Genomic DNA, 25,230 nt, shown 5'->3' with positions numbered 1-25,230 from the left:
CAAGTAGGTCAGCACATAACTTAAACAGCTCAGCATGAGAAAATCAACACCGTGTGTTTGTTGTGTGTGTGTGTGTGTGTGTGTGTGTGTGTGACTAACATTTCTCACCTGTGCAAGGCTGCCAATCATTTACAGGAATGTTGTAAACAAAGCTGCTCTGAATGATGAGTGATGAAGCCATCGGCTCAGCTTAAAATGACAGTCAGAAACATTATGAGCCTTTTGTTCAACGGCTTTAAAATTTAAAGGTAATTAAAGGAAATGTAAAAAAAAATAATCATTAATAATTAGGTGTGAACAAAAAAAAAAAAAAATCCTGAATAAAAATTAAACACGTTACTAAAAGAAGGAAAGGAAAGCGGGAAAACAAAAGAAAAGAAAAGAAAAGAAAAGAAAAGAAAAGAAAAGAAAAGAAAAGAAAAGAAAAGAAAAGAAAAGAAAAGAAAAGAAAAGAAAAGGGCGGAAATGCTTTTGTTGTTCCCGGAAGTGGTCATTTTACGGGTGGTCCAATCGACATTTCCGGTACTTCTTCCTGTTAAAAATGGCTCGTCTACTGCCTTTTAATTTAGCTGTTATTTCTATTATTTTGTTCGTCGTGTGCACGGATTTTGCACGTTGTAATAATGGCCGACGGGTAAGCGTGACACGTGGTGAATTAAAAAAAAAAACCCAAAAAAACGCATTTTAAAAGCTGGACCTGTTAGCTGCGTGATTAGCATTAGCAGCGTGTGAGCGGCTCCAGGCTGACGGTAGATTTGTGTTTTTCCTCCGCAGGTCGGTGACGCCTCGGAGGCTGAGTTCAGCGGGTTCTCCGTCCCCCTCGAGCACTCGTTTGAAGTCGGTAAGGAAGTGTCGTCGCTGTTATTCCGCGATTGTAAAGGCGTGTAAACGTCATTGCCAAATGCGAGGGGCCGGCTGACCGAGCGGGCGTGTCCGAACGGATGAGTCCACCCGCCGGACTCCATTGAAAAATCTGTCAATTCGACATTTGTTTGCTGCGTCGGTCGTTTGTTAACCTCGTGCGACGTATGTGGGGATATTTAGAGATCTGCCATCGTGTTCGGTGAAATCCGGCGTGCACAGTAACCTGCTACGACACACACACACACACACACACACACACACACACACAGTTTATAGCTATATCACGTGGGCTCCAAATAACTTTCATTTAAAACTTTTTGCCAATGCGATACTCTTTTTATTCCTGGATTTGTCTTTTGAAAATGTTATTTTAAAGTGGAGATATGATGCTTGCTCTCCATCCATCCATCCATCCATTCATTCATTCATCCATCCATCCATCCATCCATTCATCCATTCATGTCTGTTCTTCTCCGTCTTCTCTCTTGTTTTCAGATGATATAGCAAAGTTTCGGGTGCGCGGGGCGCTGGTGTTGAAAGCTGGAAGGGAGCCGAGTGTTTCGCTGACTCAGAACCAGCTGTCGGAGGAGGACAGAACCAAGCTGAAGGTGAGCTGCGAGGTGTCAAAGGAAAACAAAACAGCAAATACAGTTAATCATCCGGTGTTAAAGTTGAAAGGAAGCGACGAGCCCTAAAACGTGAAGTCAGCGGGTCATTTATAAAAGTGTGATAACTGTAATCGCACCATCGAACCTCGTTTGTCGTGACTCCGCAGGAAGTGGCGGCGGTGGACGGCCTCTACCGGGTCCGGGTGCCGCGTGTTTTCCTGCAGGCCGACCGGCAGACGGAGCGCCAGGTGGACGGTCACCTCACGGCGTTCGTCAGAGCCGTGAGTTTCTCTTCACTTCCACTTTACTGAATTTTTATTTTTTTTTGGGGGGGGGGTGATTTTATTTCATTAATAATACATTTATAACGTTGTTGTTCTTTTATAAAATAAAAAAAAATTTAAAAAAATGTTGGGTTTACAGTGAGGTGAATTAAATGGCTAAACCAGATTAAATTATTGCTTATTTAAAAAAAAGAAAAGCAAAATGTCTGAGGAGTTTTACGTTTCAACTTCCAGATGCACTTGTTAAGGATCTGTGATGGATCTGGATTTTAGTTTTTGACCGAACCTTCTTCCAGATGTTTTGTTTTTTTAACTGCGTTTCTTTGTGTTTGTCTCACTTCTGTGCAAAAATATAATTGCAGTTATTCGACGTTTCCACGAGAATTATATTCCAGGCATTGTGTAGGCAGATAATCACTTTAAGGAAACGGAAAGATATTTAAGAAGCGTTAGTTCGGAGATCATAAAACGTGTTTGAGTTGACGCTGAGCGACGGGAACCTCTGGTCCTCAGTGCGCCATGGTCGAGTCCCACCTGAGCGACGTGATCGCGCTGCACACCGACGTCTCCGGCTACCTCATCGCCATCTCCATAGTGACGCTGCCCGGCGCCTGCAGGGGCACCGAGGTCGAGGACGAAGTGGACCTGGAGGTCTTCAACACCACGCTCAGCATCGTGGCGCCGGTCAACGCGCCCGGGTCAGTGCCCCCCCCCCCCCTCCCGAAACGTATCCTCGAAGACGGCTTCGGTTTAAGCTCCGCCTCCTCGTTTGAACTCCTGTGCTTCCCCGCAGGCCCGAGACGACCCTGTTCCTCGAGCGAATACAGCTGGAGACGGAGAAGAAAGGGAAGAATCCACAAGAGCAGAAGTCCTTCTTCGCTAAATATGTGAGTACGCACGCCGAAAGCCGCCGGTGACATCTGCTTCTCCGCCTCCCGTAACCGGTGCTGCGACGATCGTAATTCCCCCTCGCGGTTAACGGATAGTTGAAAAACGTTAAGAAACGGGAGGAACGTCAGTCCTGGGATTTATTTCATTCGTGGGTCTAAATGACGGTCGCTCCTTTTGGTTTTGCTCTACGTGGGCTTCGCTGTTTATTTCTCTTTAATCCCACCTGGACGCCGGTTCAGACTCGAGAACTCGCAGTTACCTGTTCAGCTTGTGTTTATTTATCTTTAAAAAAAAAAAAAAAAAAAGCTCAAGAAGTAACGAACTGATTCTGAATATTATGAATTGAGACGATTCGTGAGTTATAAAATGACAAACGGTACTTTAACAAAAAAAATGTAAAAAGCTGCATTTTGTGCTGAAATATTAAAGTGAACCTGGAGCCGAGTTTCACCATCGTTTTGGATCCGAGTGACAAATAGGGAGAATAAGTTGTTGTTGTTGTTTATCAGTCCGTTACAGAGCGAGAGGAGCGTAGTGTAATAATTTGGGGCTTTCGTTACAGTACGTCCACTTCAACTGCTGGTTTCTCTCGCCGACAGTCTCGGATTCTTAAATGTTTTTTGGATGGATGAGACAAAAAAAAACAACAACAACAACAACAAAACGTTTTGGTTGAAATGAGAAGCGTTGTGTTTGGACAAAAGGAAAAAAAAAAGGACCGCATGAGAGCTTTTTCCTGTCTGAAGCACGCCGATGTTTCGGGTCCGGTCGGGTCCGGTCCGGTCCGGTCGGGGTCCGGTCCGGTCGGTCCGTCGCCGCTGATGCAGCAATGAATTCCGAGTTCCACCAGCGAACTCTAATCAGCTCTCGGCTCCTGATGTATTTTTAAGTCCTGATGATGTTGTTTTGGTCTGATTTGTACCAAACTTTCAAACGCCACCGTAAGCGAGGAACAGATCGTGATTCTCCTTTTCTTTTTCTTCTTTTTTTTTAAAGCGACTTGGCTCGTCCGGGCTTTTGTACGATCTCTCTGTCTTGTGTTGACTGTGTGCTGCGCTGCGCTGCTTCCTGTGACCGTGTGCTGACTCGGCGCTGTGCTGTGTTTTCAGTGGTATTTGATTGTGGGAGGCGCAATCTTCCTCATGGTCTCCAATTCGGCACAGCCCCCAGCAGGGGGCGACAGAGAGCAGAGCTGATTCCCACTAAAGTACAGTCTTTTTACTTGTGGCTCCCTCCCTCTGTCCCTCCGTCCTTCCTTCCTTCCCTCCCTCCCTCCCTCCTTCACTCCATCCTCTGTCCTTCGCACTTTGTCTTTAATTTGGTGACTAACAGAAACCGTCTCCGTTCCTTCTTTTCCCGCCTTTTACTCTGTTTTAGTCTTTTTTTCCAGGTCCAATACCAAATACATCTCAGGCTGATAAACGCAGAGATCAAACTTTTATCAAATGAAAGCGACTCCTCTGAGGAAGTCTGCACGTTAAGGCGTCAGTCCACCCTGAATCCAAACTGTCCGCGTTAACGTGTTTTCAGTGTGTTTGGTGTTTGACCCTGAAATCTTTATTTATTTATTTATTTATTTAACGCTACAGTCTCTCACCTGTTTGTGCACTTTACCTTTTGTCTTCTCTTCTGTTCAGAACTAAATCTGGGATGACCAATCTGGAAGTACATGTCATGTGATTACACTTCATTTGCCATGTTGAAAACGGATATTGTCGCGTTTACCTTCCTCTTTGTCTCCTCTCCTCTCCTCCAGTGGATGTACATCGTGCCGCTCGTTCTCTTCCTGATGATGTCCGGCGCCCAGGACCAATCAGGAGGAGGCGCCGGGGGCGGAGCAGCCAATGGAGGTGGCCGATGAGCAACTTGTTTTTTTTTTTTTTTAATTTAAACAGAATAATTCTCTTGAACAGTTTTGGATTGCTGTACATAACGCTAGTTAAGGAAGATGAATGTCTGTCTCACATCTTAAAGCTGTACAGCACACAGGAGATAGTGGGCCGTTGCGGAGGACTGCATTTTTGTTACTAATGTGAAAATAAAGTATTTATTACTTGACATGACTTTTGTTGAAGGTTTATTAGACGACGAGCTGTCGGGTCGTGTTTACTCGGGTTCAGATTTAGTTGTAACAACGGTACAATAAAAAAAAATTGAAAGAACAAATACATTCTTTATCATTATTTTTATTTTTTATTTTTTTTAATTTTGCATTTTAGGTGCAAATATCGAGAATAAAGTCAAACTTTTAGTGTCGGCGCCAGGCATACAACATTTTGACTGTACTCTCAACATTTCATCCTTATCCTCAAAATGGTATTTTGAGAATAAAGGCGAGATTAAATACATCGTTCTCGACATTTCCGATTTATTAAAATTAAGATAAAGATAAAACAAATCTTCTTCTTTTTTTTTTTCCTAATACTGCGTGTGCAAAAGTCTTCTCTCTTTAACAGAAAAATTAAACATTTCTATTCTACTGCAAACTCGAGTTTTAATATACCAATAAAAAAAATGGTATCTCAATATATATTGAGAACAATTTCAAATCCAATATTTTAAAAATTCTTGTCATTTTTAATCGAATTCCAGACAAATAGGTTTGTTCCTGTTTCCGAGGGAAATGCGAACCGCCTCTGTGTCAGTTCAGTTGAAGGGGAAAGCCTCCGGGGGAGGGGGGGGGGGGTCATTCAATAAGTGCGTCTTAAATAAGGTGCACTTGCAAAAAGAATTTATCTCCAAATGCTTCCTGCAGACGGTGGAGAAGTTCAATATAAGCTCGGAGACTGCTCCCTGTTGCCGTGGCGCCACACGTTCAGGTGATTTGCAGCGACTGTTTTTTCCCCCCTCGGAGGGGTCCCGGTGGAACTCGGCGTTGACAGTCTGACTCTGAGGGGGGGACGAATTCAACGATGCACAACTCCCGCCGACGTCAAAGAAAAAAATAAATCTATCTATCCATCCATCCGTCTGTCTCGTGGTTGCGGATGTAGATTTGATACACGTGTCAGTCCACGACGGGAAAGCGTGTCAGTGTCACGTTTTAGCCTCACCTAACGTAGGAAAAGTAAGGTGCCTTAAATTGAGCCACTAAAAGCCACATGGGTAGATTTATTTAAAGAAATCCATCTTGTTTTCTCATGTACTCTTGGAAAAAAGGGAAGGTTTGAACCCTTCCTCCCCCCGACCTGTCTCCATGTGTGTCACATGACTTCTGTCATACGACCTCCTTCTTCGGCAAAATGTGACACTGACCCGGTATCCTATCCCCGGACCGACAGGTGTGCAGACCCGCTGGGCCTGCAATATAAGATATTTCATTATTCGAATGTGGTTTTTGCGTTGGGTTTTTTCATCTCTTATTTTGAAATCACAAAAACACAAAACAGGTTCAAAATGAATCCTAAAAAAACCCCCAAAAAAACAACACAAGTTCTGCAGGAAATCTGTTTCCGCATCGCTTTCTCGCATTTTTTCGATATTCTTTTTTTTTTCTTGCAAACAAATAATATTAACGAGCCTAACTATGCCTTTATATATATATATATATATATATATATATATATATATATATATATATATATTACTGCAGCAACTGATGTTTGTGCTGCTAGTAAACTTGGAAGGAAAACCGGTACGAAGCTCAACGTCCAACACGCCGGTCCAACTCAAACTAAATGGCGACCAGCAGTCTGCCATTTGTGGGGAAGGGGAGGGGGGGGGGGGGGGGGCTAATGAGAACATCTTCCTGTGTATTTATAATTATGAGTCAGAGAGGAAGATCAGAGCTTCACAACAACGTGGATTTAGAAACTAAATGTCCCCCCCCCCCCCCCAAAAAAAAAAAAAAAAAAAATCCCCTCGTCAACATTGTCTCCTCCTCTCCGGCTGTTTTTCGTCGGCCAGGAAATATCCTCTTATTTTAAAGTGTTGAGCTTCAACACTTTAGTGACCTCTGGCCCCAACCGGGCCTTTCTGAGTACGAGTCACACACACACACACACACACACACACACACACACACACACACACACACACACACACACACACACACACACACACACACACACACACACACACACACACACACCGTCCCGTCTCCAGTCACGGCCCCCAGCTGGCTGGGCAGCTGAACGCGCACGAGGGAGAAGGTGATAACCACAGCTGAGAGAAAGAGGAGAGTCGCAGTGAAACGAGCCCGGACCACAAAATAATAGTCATCTGTTTTGTAAAGAGATCTGCGCGTGTCAGGCGGAAGCTTCTGATCAATCGCTTTTTTTTTCTTCTTTTTTCTTTTTTTTAAACCCTTTAAGACCGTTTTTTTTTTCTTTCCCTCTCGACAGGAAGCCGGTGGTCGTGCGGCGTGATGGATGTCCGTTTACCGGGAAGCCGGAGGGAGTGCCACACATGTTCAGGACCAGACTCGAACACGTGCTACCTCTCGACAAGTGAATAACTCATTGGGAGGATGGGAACAAACAATTACTGCTGACATAAACATGATCAACAATTACTGCTGACATAAACATAATCAACAATTACTGCTGACATAAACATAATCAACAATTACTGCTGACATAAACATGATCAACAATTACTGCTGACATAAACATAATCAACAATTACTGCTGACATAAACATAATCAACAATTACTGCTGACATAAACATAATCAACAATTACTGCTGACATAAACATAATCAACAATTACTGCTGACATAAACATGATCAACAATTACTGCTGACATAAACATGATCAACAATTACTGCTGACATAAACATGATCAACAATTACTGCTGACATAAACATAATCAACAATTACTGCTGACATAATCAACAATTACTGCTGACATAAACATAATCAACAATTACTGCTGACATAAACATAATCAACAATTACTGCTGACATAAACATGATCAAGTTTAGATCAGAGTAAAATAGACTTTGAGTCTTTGAAATGTCCATCCGAGCCACCGTCGTTCTGCGTGTGTTTAATTCAGCTTTGTTACGTGATGTTAAATATTCCCTTTAGAATAAGTAATAAATTATAAGTTCTTTGTTCGTCGCAGTCGCGTCTGTTCGTCCAGCAGCTGCAAGAAAACTATCGATTGTATTGATTTTGATGTCGATTTTATATATTGAACACTTTGGTTTAAAACAAAATACTTTGCGTTTGATGCCTTTGATCCGACGTTATCGCGAAGATAAGAGGGTTGACAATGTTAATAGTTTTTTTTAATTTTTTTTTATTTGTATTGCTGATGTTTGTGCACATTTTTATTTCCCCACCTAATTACAGAAAAAGTGTCCGCTTTAGTGGAATTGAATTAAATTACACATCAATGAGCTCGAAGAGATTTTTTTTTATTATTAAAGAGCTGCAAACTTAGGTGCTGACTCGACAAAACGTCTGCTTCACGTTACACCGACTTGTTTAAATTCAGTTAAATTCTATTTAAAAAAAAAATATATATATATATATATTTATCTTTTGTTTATAAGTCATCGTGAAGCCTGAAGTCGCGATAATTCAACTTAGCCTGGCGAGTGGTCGCTTTGTGCTTATCATTATTATTATTATTATTATTATTATTATTGTGATTAATGGGAATATTTGTGGCTTTACTGAAGACGATGAACATCATTTTGACTGTCAATCAAATCAAAAATACATGCAAATAATTTAAATATTAGTTGACAAATTAAAAAAAAAATAATATATTTTACCCTATCTAGTGGTTTTCAAGATACATCACATACATGAAGCGGGGCTGCTGCTCGCACAGGACCATGCTACTCAAACACCCCCCCCCCTCTTTCCTCCCTCCCCCACGCCTCTTATTACACGCCAGTGATTTAGGGGCAGTTACAAGGTTTATGTTGCGTTAAACCAGCAGGAGGCCCCCAGTTGATTTTCACACTATAAATCTGGATACTTAAAGCGCGCGCGGTTTATTATCCGCGGTGTCTGAGTCGCATCTTCCACGCGGTGAAAGCTGAGCTGCCGTCGGACTCACGAGGACAGAGGGAAGGATCAGAGGTGGAAAGTAACGGGGCAGTCGGAGGAGAGGGTGCGGTGGGAGGGGGGGGGGGATTTGAACCCTTTGCCCGTTGACAACAACAACAACAACAACAACAACAACAACAACCGTGGCCCCTTAAAGCGAAGCGAAGTACCGAGATGATCGAAAGTTGGATTGTTCAGAGTTTTTAAGTTGAGGATTTTTAGAAAAGGTTTAATAAACATCAGTTTTCACTCACTGGAGTATTTTTATTTATTTATTTATTTATTTATTTATTTATCAGGCTGTTGTTTCATCTCGAAGTTAAAATGTCGAGTTTTTCTGCAGTTTTTAAGCTCTCGGATCTGAATCCTGAGAAATTGTGGATGTTTTTTAGTTTTTTTTTCAGGTGGAAATGGTGAAAAGATTTTTTTTCTGAGGGAATTCATTTTCATTTTTATTGTACTTGTTATTGAGTATTTCCATTTCTCTTGTTTATACCTCTACTTCTCCATGATTTAAAGGGAACCATTGTAGGTTTTTTTTTTACTTCACCACCATGCATTCTAAAATTACTAGTAACCTATGGGGTCAATATTTTACAAAGAAACATGTGTGATAAACTTGGTTTCACGAGTCGCATGTGGTCAGGTATTAAATATTTAAGAAAAACAGCAAAAATGAAAGAAAATCCCCCAAAATGAACAGGAAAATGTCCCATTAATTTTTTCCCATTAATCTTTAAATAACTCCTTAATTTTATCTGGTGAATCATTGGACTAAACCATAAATAACTGTATATAAATTAAAACAGTAAAATGCTGCTTACTCATCGAGCCATTCCAACAAATGCCATTTGTTTTTGTAACAGAAAGTTTCTTTTTGATAATTTAAATAAGTTTATTTCGTAATCGTTTTGTGTATAATACTACAAAACGCAAAAATGTTGGAATACTTGCTTCTTTTTTTTTTTACTTGTGTCAAAGTAGTTTTAAATTGTTGTATTTTTACTTTTCAGGAGGTAAAATGATGATAAAATGATTCACGATGGATAATAAATGTTTCGGTGCCTGCGGTCACGAACACGTTCGTGCTGAGATCTAAAAAAAAAAACATGTGGAGAGAAAAAAAAAAGACAAGTGAGAAAGGAGGGCAGAGCACCTGCTTTGTCAATCAGAGGAGAGCTAAGGAAACTACGAGGAGGACTCGGGACGGGGCCTGAAAAGCATCCCGGCGGCCTTCGGATTACACCCTCACGCTTATGGCTGCGCTGTTACATGCGAGGCCCGCCATGTTAACGTTGTAATGAAGTAACACGAGACGGCGTTTAACAGCCGGGAAACGTACGTAGTGATCAGCGGGTGAATAACATGGCACCCCCCAAAACGCACCCCCAAGGCCACGGTACAATACTAGTTAAACCCGCTCACTGACAGCAGTAAGCAGCAGGTGTTGAAATGCCTTTCTGGTATTATAGGAGCCGGCGCTAAGCGGCCAGTTACACTTCATTAAAATTCTTCTTTTTCTTTTTCTTTTTTTACGACGGTGAGACACGTTTCTCGTGACAGGGAGTTGTTTCCTAGTAAGTTGTAGCAATCAGTGCACGCTAAGACAAAAAGTCCAATTTTATTCATCAGGACAAAATCCCTGGAGATGTCCAATCTTATCCTGACGTATAACACAATTATTAGGCTATATAACAACAGGGAAGGGACACGATTTACCAGGTAAATTATTCCAATCTGCGGGGGCTTTAAAAAAATATGCCTTTTTCTTACAGTGTTAAAATATCGTTGAGCAAAGTCATCTAATTACATGAATTTAATAATAACAGAATATTCTGCCTGACGGATACTTTTACTTTGGATTATATTTGTGTTGTATTGTATTTGTATTTTTATTGTTTAATGAAAATATGCGCCCATGTTAAATTTGATGGCAGCGACACGCCTCGAGAAAGTTGTGACGGGCAACAAAAAGAGTGCAAAAGTTGCGTAACGCTAAAAGAAACATCTGGTGGAGCATCTCACAACTAATTAGGTTCATTGGTAACAGGTCAGCGACCTGACCGGGTTCAGGATTCAGGCCCTGCTTTAAAACCGCACTTTATGCTGCAGTGGAAATCACTGCACGGAGCTCAGGAACACTTCTGTGAACACAGTTCATCGCCGCGTCCACAAATGTAAGTTCAAACTCCACAAAGAAGGAACCAGATAGAAACATGATCCCGGTGGTGCAGGGAGTTCAAACAGCACGGCTCCGTCGTAGAAGAGTCCGGCTGGTAAACTGGCCCCCTGCGGTGCAGACCTGTCAATCATTGGAAACATCTGAAGCGTCGTGAAGTGAAAAAATACCACAAAGGAGGCCCTGAACTGTTGAGCAGCTGAAATCCAATATCAGGAGAGAATGGGACCACGTTTCACTTTCAAAATTCCAGAAACGGGTCTCCTCAGTGTTCCCAGACGTTTGTTTACAGAGTGTTGTTAAAAGAAGAGGTGACGCAACACAGCGGTAAACACGACCCCCCCCCCGTCCCAACTTTTTTTTTTTAGAGACGTGTTGCTGCCACCAAATTCAAAATAAGCAGATATTTTTCGTTTCAACGTTTGATATGTTGCCTTCGGTCTGTTTTCAATTGAATATGTGTTCACGTGATTTCACTCTGCATCCCGACTGGCTTGTTACAAATAAAACTCCTGAAAACCGGAAGTTTAATTCCTTTTCCGAGCAGATTCACGTTTGAGAACTCTTTTCATTTAAAGAGTTTTGGGGGAGATAAACGGAAGGACTCCACCGCCGCTCAGTTGAAAGTAGTTCCCCGAAACGGCGGCGGCGGCGGCGTCCCGCTGCCGACCGAGTTCACGAGATGTTGTTCCCACAGTCTGACTGCAGCAGCACTTTGGTACACTTTGCCTCAAGTTCTCTGCCAGCACATGCAGCAGCTGCTGATTGATGGCGTCTTGGATTGTCGACAGCTCCCACCGAGTCGCTGGCTGCCATCTTAAAATACTGGCGGGGGCGGAGGGGGGGCGCGCTCACGCTCCCCGCTGCAGAAAACAAGCACCTGTAGCTTGCGTCGGGGTCAGCTCGGGTGCGGCCTCAAGGTCAGCGGCAGTCGGTTCAAAGTTGTAGCTAAATCGTTACGGGGGGAGTTGACGGGAAGACGTCCCTAAACCTCCCTAAACCTCCCCTTCATTTATCGTGAAAAAGCTTGTCTATGTCATGTCATCTGAATGTGTTCGGGGGGGGGGGGCGGAGGAGAGAGGGGGGAGGGGGGGGGCAAATCAACATGCATACTTGGGATATACTGTCCTGGGTATTTGCTTGTCTCCATCAATCTGATCCCTGGAAAGGATCATGAGTTTCATGTGACCGGACCGTCCCCTCCCTGACAGTTACATCCAACCAAAATGTACGCACCTTCCCCTCCTCGCCCCCTCCCCCCCCCCTCCATCCCACCCCCTCCCTCCACTCATTTAGAAGTTAATAAGAGTGACCCCCCCAGAAAAACCGAGAGAGACTCACAAAGCGAGCTAACCAACCAGAGAACCCCCCCGCCGTCTGATGACCCAACGAGCAGCCGACAGAATCATGCCTGTACCCAATAAAGCAGGTAAGAAGCCGTCCTCACCTGAGGAGGGACGGGGGGGACGTTACGGAGGACGTCGCGTGTCTTTAATCTTTTAAACTGCACTGCGATCGACATTCGTCGCGTCAAACACGAGGAAGTTGTACTTTAATGGGGGCTAAAAGGGAAGTTGAAGTGTAGTAATTTAAGTGTTGTTGTTGTTGCTGTTTTTTCTACATTTAATAACTCAAAAAACCAATTTGTGAACCTTTTTACAGCATTTCATTGTTGTTTTTTTGGACAAAAATAAAATCTGTTAGAAAGTGAGTTTGACCAGGAACTAAACCTTCCTCTTCTCTTGGTGCGATCCCACCAAAGAAACTGCACCGACCCGACGTCAGTAATCCTGCAATGTGATGTACCTGACTGTACTATTTTTCTATTTTTCACTCTGCCAACACGCCGCCCCCCCCCTTCCCCCCCTCCCGCTCCCCCCTCCTCCCCCCTCCGCCTGTCACATCCAGGTAAAAAATTAACTTACGGCCTGTCAGGGTGTTTTATTACCAATTTATTAGGTGTTCCACATGTTGTTTATTCGATGTTGTGGAGTTGCCTCATAGTGACCATCCCTGAACGTCCGCTCCGAGCCAAACGTCTTTCCTCACCTTGGGATCCTGTCACTTCCCCCCTCCCCCTCCTCCTCCGCCCATTAATCATGTCGATGGGGTTGCCTCCCTCCCTCCCTCCCTCTCTCCCTCCCCGGGTGGCGGCGGCTTCTCCTGCTCGCCGAAATTCCCTTCAATGTCAGCTCCCGTTTCCGTCCGTCTGTCTTGTGTCTGTCCCACCTATCTCGCTTTACCTCATATTCTTTCTCTATTATCTACTATCTATTATCTATTATCTTTCCTTTGGACATTTGGACAACCCAATGCTCATTGTCTCTCCATCCCCTCATACATAACCCTAGCCGCCACCCCCCCGTTTCTCCCCCCACATTATTTCCAATCCTTCATCTTTGGCTGCCAGAGGAAATGAAGCTGCTGCAAAAATATTTCAAGTTTAAAAAAAAAAAATATATATATAAATGCTCATCTTGGCATTATTTATGACGCTCCCGTTTAAAAACTACACATCGAAAGTCGACTCACCATAAACGAAATAACTTTTGTGCGATTATTCGATTATGTTTGCGGCATGAAGATAAAAAATTTAAAAAAAAAAAAAAAAAACATGATGGAATAATTCAGACAAAGATTCAGATTAAGGGAGATGAAGAGAATTTTATTGTCGTATGCATTTTTTTTTTAAAAAGGCGATGATACACCGTACAATGAACTTTGCTCGTCCTCCCTAACCCTGAAAAGAAAATATGTATAAATATTTTCAAAATCTAAAATAAGAAATAAATATAGATAAAGTTAAATAGTTTACAAATATAAGTAATGAACTGCTAACCAGAAGAAAAAAAAGTCCCTTTAAAAGACTTTTCCTCCTGAATTCTTACTTTTCCCAGAATCCTCGTCCATGGATGTCAAAAGAATAGATCGAAGAACAAACATAGAACTAGAATACAAATATAAGAAATAAATTTGTATTCTATTTAAGTAGAAAAAAAAAAAGTGCCTTTAAAATGTTCCTCCCGAATTTGTCCTTTTCCCAGAATCCTCTTCCACGTATGTCCTCCGCGTCTTTTTCTCACATGTTCGTCCGCCGGGCTCGCAGCCAGAGAGAGAGAGAGAGCATGGACGCTTGACAGGAACCAGAGGGATGAGTCTGGAGCTTCTCCTCCTCCCCCATCCCCTACCCCACCCTCCTCCTCCTCCTCCTCCTCCTCCTCCTCCTCAGCTCACTTGTCCTCTGATCTTGCTGCCTCAGTGGGATGTCTCGAACCCGATCTGCACAGATAATGTGGCTATGTCCCACCGACAGCGGAATCTGGTCTCACCTCAGGACCCTCCAAAACAAACAGTTCCCATGATGCACCGGGGCGGTCCCGACGCTGACCTTTCCCTCGTTGCCGGCTGCTGCTGCCGAGCCGGTCACGTTCAAAATCCTGTCGAGTTACTCGCTCAAACTCCTCCTGAGAAATCGACCGGCTCTTCCTTCAATAGTCCCAATGAAATACCCCCCTCCCCCCCATCCCCTCCCCCCCACCACCCCACCCGTCTCCTCAGCGTCTCTATCGCTGCCGTCCGTGTCAAGTCATCCATCTTTTTGAGCAGCTGTTGATCCCGCTGAGCGAGGACAAGCATCCGCAGGTTTAACCTCCTCAGAGCGGACAGCCGCAACATCTGGCGCGCTTCCAGTCCGCCTGTTCATTCACCGCCGGGCTTCATACCTCACTCCGAGGTCGCCTGAGGCGTCCGCTCCATCCCCCCCCCCCCCCCACCCTTTTCCTTTTTTTTTTTTCAGATAAGGACGCCAGACGGTATCTTGTAGAATCGAAGATGACCAACTGACCGTTCCTCTCAATTTGTCTCCAGTAATTCCCCTTAATGCCTCCTTCATCGCGTCCCCGTCTCACCTGCTGCGTTCCTTTATGAAGGAGGGATCTGTCACCGGCGACTTTCTGCTCCGATGACAACTTCACGACCTTCACTCGACCCGCCCGTGGGCTCCCCCCCCCCCCCCACCCTCCCCCTCCGTCCATCTGCTGTCCGCCCGTCACGTACGCGCTCGAAACAGACGTCCGACTGCTTCCTTTTGAAGGCCGAAATCGCCGCTGAAGTCGCCCGAAGACACGCGGACGGCATCCAAACCCCCAAAACCTGCTCCGCAACCGGACCCCTGAGCCTCGGTCGGGTCCGATTGATATGTCGGCGTGCCCGGCCAATTATCAAATTCTCTGGGTCTTATAGCGGCTTCGATTGTGCTCGGCATAATGGTCTCCCGCAGATCATCTTATATTTAGCTTTTTAATTTGGACACGGTGGCGTTTCGGTAATTTAAGGAAGCCTTCAAAATCCTCCAGATTTAAAACTTGGCCGGCCCCGACCCATCCTCCGGAACCGCCACGGCGCCGCAGGCCAACACGATTCAGGGAAACGCCACCCCGTCACATCTGATGTGTTGCAGATGTTCGTGCACCCGGCTGCCATTTGTCCTCCCGGTTGTCATGCCGCTGGCGTCCTCCCAGGGTCACGGCTTTGGCTGCAGGTTGTGTTTCGGCGGGCTCAGACATGTGCCGGACTCTCCTCTCCTGCCCGGGGCACATGTCCCGAGGCCGCACGGAGATCTTGTGGAAAACGGGAGGCTTTTTTTTTTTAATTTCGTCAATAAATCCAGTTAAACCCAGCGAGAGCCGTGATTTGGACACCGACAGAGATAACTTTAGAAATGTGGGTTTTTAAAAACAAGTCACGGATGTCAAACTCCTCCAAATAGTCACAAAACGAAACAACGACAAAAAGAGAAAAGAAAGAAGAAAACTGAATACAATCAAACAACCAAAAAAAAAAAAAAAAGTGCTTAAAATTGAGCGTCATTGAAACAGAAGGAAGTGTTGTAGATTCATTAAAAGGCTTCAAACACGCCTGAACATCTCTACAGGCTTAATGAAGGGCTTCAGATGTGATCAGTAGCTCCAAATTCATCCCAAAACTCACCTGTAAACTTTCACTTCAGAAACATCCACCGTGAACCACGTGGCACTCAACATTTCGCCATGAAATTGCCCAGATTTGTTTCAATTTCATAAACGTTGGCAAAGATGAAGGATGTCCAGTTGAAATAAGAGAAAATAAACTGACAAGATGACGTTTTTATTTCGATGATAATGAAAATGAATCATCATAAATCTTTGAGTGTTTTAACAGCCTGATTTCAGTAATATTAGTGGGAGGAAGAGGTTTTTTTATGTTGTTTTTTTTTGTTTTTTTTAAGCATTAAAGTCAGACTTAATGGAAGTTAAGGTTAATTAAGAGTGGACTCGGTCTCCGTTGAGGAGAGAAAGCCTGTTCAGGCCTCCGAACATGGAGGTCAGAGGGAAATTGAGGCTCTTCCGTCTAATTCTGGACCAGAGGACGAGGGACAGACGAGTAAGAATGATGAGGTAAGAGTTGTCTGTGTGAAATGTGAAGAACAGAAACCGGAGCCGGGCTGACTGACGGCGGACCCGCCGGCGACCCGTACTTGGAGCTCACTTTTCTGAGAATGTCGAGAGAGATTTCACGCACACACACACACACACACACACACACACACACGCACGTACAACTCTGGAGGAGTGAAGTAACGCCATCGTGCAGAGCGCATTTCTGTGCACACATAGCAGACCAGCTCCTCTGTGATCGACAGGAGGAGGAAGAAGGAGGAGGAGGAGGAGGAGGTTTACAGGACCCACCCGCGGTGTCTCTTTTGTTAGACGTGTGCGAGACAGAGAGGAAGGAAACCTCTGAGGAAGGAAGAAGCTGCAGTGAAAATGACTCTCTCTGTTCTCTTTCTTTTGCAGGAAGAAAAAGCAGCAGCGCCGCCGAAGGTAAACACCGACACGGAGACTCTGAGATTGGGAAGTCTTCATAAACTCGGGGGATGACGAGATCCGCGCACATAAATAAACAAGATGGCATCGTGTAATCCGGTCCCGGTGAAGTAGTAATTCTTCTCTTTCTGTCTGTCTCCAGTCAAGCTGCCGCCGTACGAGCCAAACGTCCCCGAACCGACCACCAGGGCCGACTTCATGAAATGTACGTCTGTGGAAAGAAAGAAAAGAAAGAAAAAGAAAGAAAACCCAATTAATGACACGCAATAATAATTAAAGAGGGAAACAACAGTGTCTAATAAACGTCATAAATTCTTTTTTTGAAAAGAAAAATGAAAGTAAACTTTTCACACTCGGGTTTTAACGCTGCAATTAACAAAAAGATTCATGAATTAATGAAATTATTAAGTTAAACATATATTTATTTTTCTTTTCTTCTTTGGAAATCTGAAAAACAAACTTCTGCGTTTAACTTCAAACTCATTCATTTTGAAATTGTTATATTAGTGATTTAATCTGTGCTGTGATGACACTGGATGATCCTTTTTTGATTTCTTTTTTTTTTGTTCTGCTCTTATTCGTCCCTCCTTGGCTCCTCAGACTGGATCTCGCTCTCTCTGGATGATAAAACCGCCCAGAAGCTGCTGTGGATCTCGGAGGGCAGCATGAAGGTGGCGCGCACGTCGGACGCCGTGTGTCCGTATCCCAACAGGCCCGAGAGATACGAGCACTCCCCGCAGGTACGCGGCCGGACGCCGGGAGTTAAAGGAGCAGTGTGTAGGATTTGGTGACACCTGGTGGTGAGGCATGCACATTGCGACCGACTGCGTAATATAGATGTTACTGAGGTACAAATGACAGAGTAAGCTATATATATATATTCACCAGAACTACAGACATCTAAGTGCTTTTTTTTTCTGTTTCCATTCGCACCGATGTTTAATTGGCTCATGAGTTCGACCAATCAGTGCCCACAAAGAAGAGGCAGTACTTCCTCCAACAGTTCTGCAGGTTCCCCGGGTCTGAGTTGGGCCGCAACTAAATATTATTTCCATCAGAGACTAATGTGCCGATTATTTTAACAACTTTTTCTTTTTTTCGCCGTAAAATATCGGAAAAATCCTGATTATAAGCTTCCAGACTGTGACGTTCATGTGTCAAAAGACACGTTTAATTACCTTCATTCATCATTGTGCTTCAATTTGTTTTCAGTAGTGATAAAAAAAAATTTTTTTTAAATGAACGACTCGTCGTCGGCACAAAAAGAAAAATGTACCCCACTGAGGTAATATCTCAACATCGTTTCAACATGCTGACTTTCGTGTGCCCCCCCCTCCTCCCCCCTTCCACCCCACCCACCAGGTGCTGTGTAAGGAGGGGCTGCAGGGCTACCGAGGGTACTGGGAGGTGGACTACGGCGGCTGGGTGGTGGTCGGGGTCGTCTGCGAGAGCGCGCCCCGGAAGAGCCAGGACGGGCCCTGCGGCCTCGGGGAGAACCCCGGCTCCTGGGGCGCCGGCTGGTCGAGCTCCTGCTACCAGGTGTGGCACAACAGCGAGCACGTGGACGTCGAGCTGCCCGCCATCCCCACCATGGGCGTGTACGTGGACCAGCCCGCCGGCATCATCAAGTTCCTGCTGGTGGAGGACGTCGACGGCGAGAAGGAGGTGCGGCTGATCCACAAGTTCAAAGCCAGCATCGGGGAGCAGGTTTTTCCTGCGCTCTGGGTCGGCACCAATTCCTTCTGCCTCCTCCGGAAAAAGGATCAGTGATTGGATGAGAGGTGTGTGTGTGTGGGTGGGTGGTGGTGGTGGTGGTGGTGGTGGTGGTGGGAAGGGAGGGGTGCGTTTGAGGAACAAGTTTTGGGAGTCGGAGCAGAACCGTGACACCTTCGTAGGTTGTTTCTGCTTTCTCTGATGCATGAAGAAAGCTAATGGATTTCATATTTTACTTCATATTGTGTATCTATTTCTGTATTTTATTCAACTTAGACAATAGTTTGGGAGGTTTTTACTACACCGTGTTTTTTTTTTTTTGCATGAGCTAGAGTCTGTATCTATTTTTTTCCTTTTTTTATGTGCTGAATGTAAGTCAATAAATTCTACTATTGTGTAAATAACCCGTGACGTCATCTATTACGTGAGCGACGCTGACCCCCTCTAGAGGCCAACAATAATACTGCACCCTGAACATCCGCTCACACACACACACACACACACACACACAAAAAGGAATCACACAGCGAGTCGTTGTCTTGGTGTTGCTCCTTTAATGGAAACATAAAAGTATTGAACAGAACATTTCTTTTTGGAAATGTCACGGATGTCAGACTTTTTTTTTTTTTTTTGCTTTCAAAACAACAACCTCTCTCTCTTTCTTTCTCTCACATGGTCACTTTCTCATTCATTCATTCATTTTCAACAAGATATCTGGAGCAAAAAAAAAAAAAAAAAAAACTAAACAAAAAACCCCCCCCACAATACCATCCCTCTAAAACTTAGTATTGATTTACAATCATTCTATCAGTCAGTCATTCATTGGCTAAAAGTAAAAAAGAGGCATGTCATGAGGAGGTGCTGGTGTCCTCTGCTCGCGTCTTGGAAAAGAGCCACAGCTTCATGTTAAGTCAACTGTTCCTCTGGTTTCTACGCCCTTACAGGAATAGACTGGTTTCTTATGGGAAGTGGGGCGGGGCGGGGGGTGTCGGGGTGGGGTGGTACGACGACAACAGTCCTGTTGGTCATCTAACCCGCTCGATGACGATGAGCAGACAGAGGAAACACGAGCCGACAGCCGAAGCGGACCTCTTCGTGACGAGAGCTAAAACGGCCGACGGATGTGAAACAGTTTTTTTTTTTTTTTGGTATTTTAACGCCACTGATAACGGAACGATATCGTCTGCTTGTAAAATCTAGACTCTCCCTGATATAGCTTCAAACTTTTAAGAAACATTTTGGGGAAATATTTTCATCCGCTTTTTTTCCCCGAGCGACAGATTTAAAAAAAAAAAAAAAAAAGATGGAAACTCAACAAGCTCAACATAAAGACAGGAAATACAACCGTGTCAACTCTGAAACGCCTTTAAAAGCTTATTTATGTTTAATCTAAATCACAGAGCGATTAAAAGCAACACTTAAAAAGGTGGGATTTTGTCAATTTTGTGACGTTACAGAGCACCAACGTTTACGTCATTTCATTTCGGGTCGTAATTAAATTCACGTCAGGCTCTTATTCAATAGGTAATTCACAGTTGGAGATATCGTAATTTTTTTTTTTTTTTTTTGGTGGGGAGGGGGGGGGCAGCAACGTCTCCCATTTCACGACGGCAGCGTCAACAAACCGTTTTCTAGAAAGCCTTTAAAAGGAGCAGGGTGCAGGATTTAGTGCCCCCTAGTGGCGACCAACCGAACAGCCCCTCGCAAAACTTGTGAAAAAAAACACGTGCAAGGGAAACATGGTGGAAGAGGCCCCGCCCACTCCCCATGTAGACACGACGGGCTAATTTTAACGAAAGCAACATGATTCTTAGTTTCAGGTGATTATACGCTAATGAAAACATAATTGTGAATACTAAATTCCCCCTCATCTGCCTTTAGATCGCCCCAAAAAAAATCCTACAGACTGCTCCTTTAAAGTACATCCAAAAAGGAGCCGGACGGTTTATTTATTTCCGGTTTAAATTAAATTGTCAGTAATTTCACAAAAGTAGCTGATTCAAGTTTTAGTTGAAATGATGTAATCGCACTGGAATTTCTTCGAGGCGCTGTATGGGTGGATGAACTATTACGGGGTTGGCGCCCTCTACTGGTTGTGCAGAGTTTCAACAAGCTCGAAAGAACATTTTAAAGATCCCCTGCCAAAGTTTTTTTATAGCTTGTTAGCATGTCCATGTGTTTACGTCCTCCAAGACATGTCATGAGTGAGATAAGCGGTTAACACTGACACCCAAGTTACAGCTAATTTAAGACATTAGAGGATTTTTTTATTTATTTTTTTTTTTTCCTTCTTCTTCTAAATATGAAATTCTCATGAACACCAGTGAGTTTTTGGGGTTTAATTAATGTCATGAGAGGAACGTGAGCTTTAGACGTAAATTTACATGTTCTTTCAGTCTTTATGCTAAACTAAGATAACCCCCCCCCCCCCCACATCCCCCCCCCCACCCCGTGATCTCATTACTTTGCAGGTAATCTGACCAGCATCCGCTTCACTGTGATCCGTGGACCACACACACACACACACACACACACACACACATCCAATCCTCATGTAGTGTTGTAGTGATGTAGTGTTGTGGTGTGTATGTGGGGGGCGTGGAGGGGGGGGGGGAGTGTGGTTGTAGTGTTGAGAATGCGTACTAATGTTCCTAACAGCAGTTACTCCTCAAAGCATTCGTGCCGTTAATTTTGGTTAGTGAGAAATAAATGGAGGTTCTAGCTTTTACACTGCTTCACATCCCGGGGAAGGAGGGTGGGAGAGGAGGTGGAGGGGGGGGGGTTCCTCCGTCACCACGACGACCCATCTCCCCACGTTTCCTCTCTCTCTCTCTCTCTTTCTCTCTCGCTCAGTGTTTGAGGGAGAAGTCGCCGGTGTTGAGGCGCGGTCGCGGCAGCTCCCCGAACATCTCGGTGCCGTCGGTGGCTCCGGGGTCCCGCAGGGCCTTCATACTGGCAGCGATGTGCTCCAGGTCGGCGCAGCCCACCTGAGAGAGAGAGACACACACACAGGTTACCATGACGATACAGGGACGGTCAGGAGGGTGAACGGAAAAACCAGAAAAGAGAGTATATCACCCGCTCTCCGCTGCCGCTGTCGCCCGGAGCGGCCCGGCTCCCTCTGCAGGCCCACACCGGCACCGACACGGGCAGCGAGCGGGCCAGAGCCATGGAGTGAGCCTGGCGGGACGAGTACGCCTGTCCCATGGCCATGCCGCGGGTCGCAGGAGGAGGAGGATGATGAAGAGGAGGAGGAGGGGCGTCCTCGCTCAGGGAGCCTGACGCAGACAGAGGAAAGAGGAGGCGTTCAACAAAACGCGTGCATCGAACACGCGAGCGGATCTCCCAAAAAAAAAAAAAAAACAACAACAACAACAACTCACCGTCGGTGCTCTCCTCCTCGCCGTCGGACTCGAAGAACGGCTCGCAGTCGCGGGACAGCGAGTCCTCGTCCATGGAGAAGACACCTGGAGCGCAGACGTGAAATATTCACCGCGATGACGCGACATTGTCAATCACAAACTTCGGAGGTCGCCCGACGGAAAGCGAATCAGCATTTTTTGTCGTCTGAAATCTTTTTTAATTTTTTTATTTCGACTCCCCGAGTCGTTCCTCACCTGCACTTTCATTCCCGTAAGGTCGTCTCTCGTCCATGTCCTCCTCCTCTTCCTCCTCCTCTTCTTCCTCTTCCTCCTCCTCCTCACACTCTTCCTCCAGTTCCACGATCCCGGCCTTCCGGCGGTCCCGGTCCGCCTCCAGCGTCCGCTCCTCCTCCCGCTCCCCGCCGGCCTGCTGCGCGCTCGCCGCCCCCGAGCTGTAGATGGACGGGTAGCTCTGCGAGTACAGTCGGCCGTTGGGACTGACTCCGCCCACCCCGCCGTCACCGGTAAAGCTCTGCGGCGACAAAACACGGGAGTCACGCGCGCACGCGCGCCACGGACGATTTTTTTTTTTTTTTGGGACCGAAACCGGTGCGGCGCAAAACGAGTCCTACTCACCCCCCTGTGTCCGGGGTCAGAGGTCAGGTCCACCGCCGGCTTGGCTCCGCCCTCCCCCCCGCCGCTCTGGCGCGTGTGCTTCTGGGCCGTCAGCATGGTGGTGGAGTGCAGCACGCCGATGTCGTCCACGTAGCGGCGCGCCGACTCGGCCAGGAAGCCCTGACCCCACACGCTGTAGGAGAAGCCGCAATCCCTCGGGAAGACGCCGCCGCCGCCGCCGCCGCCCCGCTTCCTGCCGCCGTCTCCTTCCCCCGTCGACGACCGGAACTTCTTGCAGGCCGTGAGGACGGCCAGGTCGCAGCCGGACTTCTGGCAGTACGCCTCGGCGGCGGAGAGCAGCGCCAGCCAGCTCTCCCTGTGGTTGTCCGGGATGTCGGGCTCGGTGGACCGAGTGATGGAGGCCATGGCGGTGCTGAACTCGTGGCTGGAAGAGACGGGACGCCGATGAACGATTGGGGGGGGGCCGACGCTTCGCTTTTTGGTTGCCGTGCGCGTGCGTCTCGCCGGCGTCCAGATAGTTTCCCACTGATGGGGATGCAGAGTGGGTGAAGAGGCACTGGGTGAGATATGTTGGACTTGGTAGAGGGGCGGGAGGGGGGGGCCGGAGTAGGGGGGAGGGGGGCGGTGGAGTGTCCGGAGAGCCAGGGGAGAGAAGAGAAGAGATGTTGCCACGTTGCTGGTGATTCCTGGGAAAACATCAATTTAAAAAAAAAAAAAATACAAGTTATCTTTAGAAAACGTGGTTATGAAGCTGCTGCAGGTTTATGCAGCATATGTGCAGGTATAATCTCCCTGCGTGAATAATGTGCGCTGGGATTGTCGCGGCCTGGCCTGCCCCCCCACTCCCCCCCCCTCACCTCCTCCCCCCACCTCCCCCACCTCGGTCAGCTGCATGACACCAACCAATGCTAACTCCAGGAGCTACTGCCCCGTTAGCTCTTTGTAAATCCTCTGCAGCCGTCATGTCTCCACTCACACCGCCCTAAGCTGCTGCTGCTGCTTTTTTTTGTTGTTGTTGTTGTTGTTGTTGTTGATCTTGTTTGTGTCAGCCTTCTGTGCAGCCTCCTCATGACAGACCCACATATATTTCACCTCCATTTTTCGGGCTCCAGCGGGAGCCGAGCCTCGGAGGTGCAGCTGACAGGGAGGAGGGGAGTCGTCCACCTACCTGTTCGCTTTCTTTCTTCCACGTTGCCGGATGTTTATCGAGCTTAAACTTCTCTTTAATCGCACGTCTGCAGCCCTCTCCCACGGTTTCTCTCCCCTAGCTAGGCTCTCCACCAGCGGCAAGCAAGCCAGCGAACATCGAGCCTATTTTAATCCTTTTACACATTTCAAAATAAAAGCCGGACGTGATTTTATTTTTTTAATTTATTTTATTTTTTTCTCTCTCTCCTCTTTTGTGTTGTTTAAATAAAAATGTAAAAGGACATTTTTGGTATCTTATTACGAATAACGTTTTTTGTTTGTTTGTTTGTTTGTTTGTTTGTTTGTAACCACAGCGACATAAACAAACAGTAGTTAAGAGATCAGTGATTTTTAAAATGTATTTTCCAGAAAACGTTTTCTTGTAATTACCAACGAAAAATTGGGGTCCAATAGACTTCAAATATATTCATGTCAAGTATATTTTAAACATCGCCGTTGCCCAATAATTAAAGTACAATATATACAGTATTCCTAAAAATGTAAAAATAAAAAAGATAAAGTTTCCTATGCACACTGAAAGAAATATTTTCTATCAAAACAGTCCAAATAATCATTTCCAAATTAAATCGTTATTTAAGGATTCTTTTTTCTTGTTGAAAATTTCGATCTGTAAAGTGCTTGCCAATTATTTTTTTATCAGTTTGAAATATTGATCATCTGCAGTCAATATCATAAAGAATTCTACGTTATAGGAATTTTTTATTATTATTATTTTTTTTTAGATAAACGTTTAGTTTAATGTATAAAAAAACAAAAAAAAAAAACAACCTTTGCCGACATGGACAAATGTACTCAAGTGACGTTTTTAATTTCAGAGTTAACTTTGGCTCATTTCCGGTTTTAGCTCTGGCTAACTTGACGCGGCTGTGACGTCGCCTGTTTACTGACTTTCAATCGAACGCACGTTGCACACGTGACCAAGGTCTGTGGGCGGGCTCGTCCTCGCCGCGTCCTCGTGCACGTGCACCGACTCCCCCTCACCTTCACCCACCTAACAGCTGCTTGAAAGTTTCACGTTTCTCCAGTCAAGAAGACCGAAGATCAACAAGTCGCTGCAGCTTTAATCCAAATGAAACGGAGCACAACAAACTGGAGGGGTGCAACGATAAAATATAATATATAATACTAATACTAATTATAATAAGACATAACCACCTTGCTCGTATTAATACATATCTAAATTCATTGAATACATGTTGTTAACAAATAACATGAGGCCAGGAAATATGTAATTTATTCTAACAACTAAATAAACAGCCCTGTGGACTTGCACGTGCTCGCCTTATTTTGAAAGATTTTGCAAGTCACACACGGTTGTCGTGTCTTTATTGTGAAAATCCATCACACCTATGTTTTCAACTGCTCATTTCAGACCAAAACAATATGTCATATTATCACGTGGCAGTGGACAGAATGTCATAATAATAATAATAATAATAATAATAATAATAATAATAATAATAATAATAAAAGTACCTTCGCCAGCATGTTTCTCCAGTTGATTCTTGACCCAAACGTGTTTAAAATTGAGGATTTACTGTCGTCTAGTGGTCATTTTGAGAAACTGCAACACCAGACGTGTCTGCTGGTGGAAAATGACCGTTTCAATGAA

General features: G+C 45.1%; 3 protein-coding genes across 4 annotated transcripts; 2 read left to right on the top strand and 1 right to left on the bottom strand.

The window, feature by feature from the left end:
• Nucleotides 1-498: 498 nt before the first annotated feature.
• Nucleotides 499-4,702, top strand: emc10 (ER membrane protein complex subunit 10). Of its 2 annotated transcripts, XM_069708978.1 has the most exons (8): nucleotides 506-634; nucleotides 775-841; nucleotides 1,360-1,472; nucleotides 1,640-1,753; nucleotides 2,270-2,454; nucleotides 2,550-2,643; nucleotides 3,757-3,854; nucleotides 4,404-4,495. In XM_069708978.1, the coding sequence occupies exons 1-7, from the start codon at nucleotides 542-544 to the stop codon at nucleotides 3,841-3,843; spliced, it is 753 nt and encodes a 250-aa protein (XP_069565079.1). In that variant the 5' UTR covers nucleotides 506-541; the 3' UTR covers nucleotides 3,844-3,854; nucleotides 4,404-4,495. The 2 variants fall into 2 exon arrangements, with proteins under 2 accessions (XP_069565080.1, XP_069565079.1); XM_069708979.1 differs by lacking the exon at nucleotides 3,757-3,854 and having other exon boundaries at nucleotides 499-634; nucleotides 4,404-4,702.
• A 7,474-nt stretch (nucleotides 4,703-12,176) lies between these two features.
• On the top strand, nucleotides 12,177-18,906 carry LOC138627011 (tripartite motif-containing protein 16). The gene is made up of 5 exons (XM_069709052.1): nucleotides 12,177-12,263; nucleotides 16,669-16,695; nucleotides 16,841-16,903; nucleotides 17,299-17,438; nucleotides 18,061-18,906. Exons 1-5 carry the CDS (start codon nucleotides 12,215-12,217, stop codon nucleotides 18,466-18,468), a joined length of 687 nt encoding a protein of 228 aa, XP_069565153.1. The 5' UTR covers nucleotides 12,177-12,214; the 3' UTR covers nucleotides 18,469-18,906.
• A 39-nt stretch (nucleotides 18,907-18,945) lies between these two features.
• akt1s1 (AKT1 substrate 1 (proline-rich)) lies at nucleotides 18,946-23,711 on the bottom strand. The gene is made up of 6 exons (XM_069709028.1): nucleotides 23,578-23,711; nucleotides 22,410-23,095; nucleotides 22,029-22,305; nucleotides 21,795-21,878; nucleotides 21,490-21,689; nucleotides 18,946-21,398 (listed from the first exon to the last, which is right to left on the bottom strand). The coding sequence occupies exons 2-6, from the start codon at nucleotides 22,812-22,814 to the stop codon at nucleotides 21,261-21,263; spliced, it is 1,104 nt and encodes a 367-aa protein (XP_069565129.1). The 5' UTR covers nucleotides 22,815-23,095; nucleotides 23,578-23,711; the 3' UTR covers nucleotides 18,946-21,260.
• Nucleotides 23,712-25,230: the final 1,519 nt, after the last annotated feature.

The sequence above is a fragment of the Brachyistius frenatus genome, unplaced genomic scaffold (genome assembly GCF_029030835.1).
Source record: "Brachyistius frenatus isolate BFR_SWC_R1_liver_20210118 unplaced genomic scaffold, ASM2903083v1 Contig_80, whole genome shotgun sequence".
Classification (NCBI taxonomy): Eukaryota; Metazoa; Chordata; class Actinopteri; family Embiotocidae; genus Brachyistius; species Brachyistius frenatus.
Note: the sequence above shows the minus strand (reverse complement) of the source record. Positions and strands in the feature narration are given on the sequence as shown.

What these genes read in the sequence shown, in the direction of transcription:
- emc10 (XM_069708979.1), top strand. Translation starts at nt 542, where the DNA reads ATGGCTCGTCTACTGCCTTTTAATTTAGCTGTTATTTCTATTATTTTG. An exon ending in CGAGCACTCGTTTGAAGTCG is followed by an intron (nt 842 to 1,359) that starts GTAAGGAAGTGT and finishes TCTTGTTTTCAG; the next exon opens with ATGATATAGCAAAGTTTCGG. An exon ending in AGTCCTTCTTCGCTAAATAT is followed by an intron (nt 2,644 to 4,403) that starts GTGAGTACGCAC and finishes CCTCTCCTCCAG; the next exon opens with TGGATGTACATCGTGCCGCT.
- LOC138627011 (XM_069709052.1), top strand. Translation starts at nt 12,215, where the DNA reads ATGACCCAACGAGCAGCCGACAGAATCATGCCTGTACCCAATAAAGCA. An exon ending in AAGCAGCAGCGCCGCCGAAG is followed by an intron (nt 16,696 to 16,840) that starts GTAAACACCGAC and finishes GTCTGTCTCCAG; the next exon opens with TCAAGCTGCCGCCGTACGAG. An exon ending in CAGGGCCGACTTCATGAAAT is followed by an intron (nt 16,904 to 17,298) that starts GTACGTCTGTGG and finishes TTGGCTCCTCAG; the next exon opens with ACTGGATCTCGCTCTCTCTG.
- akt1s1 (XM_069709028.1), bottom strand. Translation starts at nt 22,814, where the DNA reads ATGGCCTCCATCACTCGGTCCACCGAGCCCGACATCCCGGACAACCAC. An exon ending in CGAGGAGGAGAGCACCGACG is followed by an intron (nt 21,690 to 21,794) that starts GTGAGTTGTTGT and finishes TGTCTGCGTCAG; the next exon opens with GCTCCCTGAGCGAGGACGCC. An exon ending in ACAGCGGCAGCGGAGAGCGG is followed by an intron (nt 21,399 to 21,489) that starts GTGATATACTCT and finishes TCTCTCTCTCAG; the next exon opens with GTGGGCTGCGCCGACCTGGA.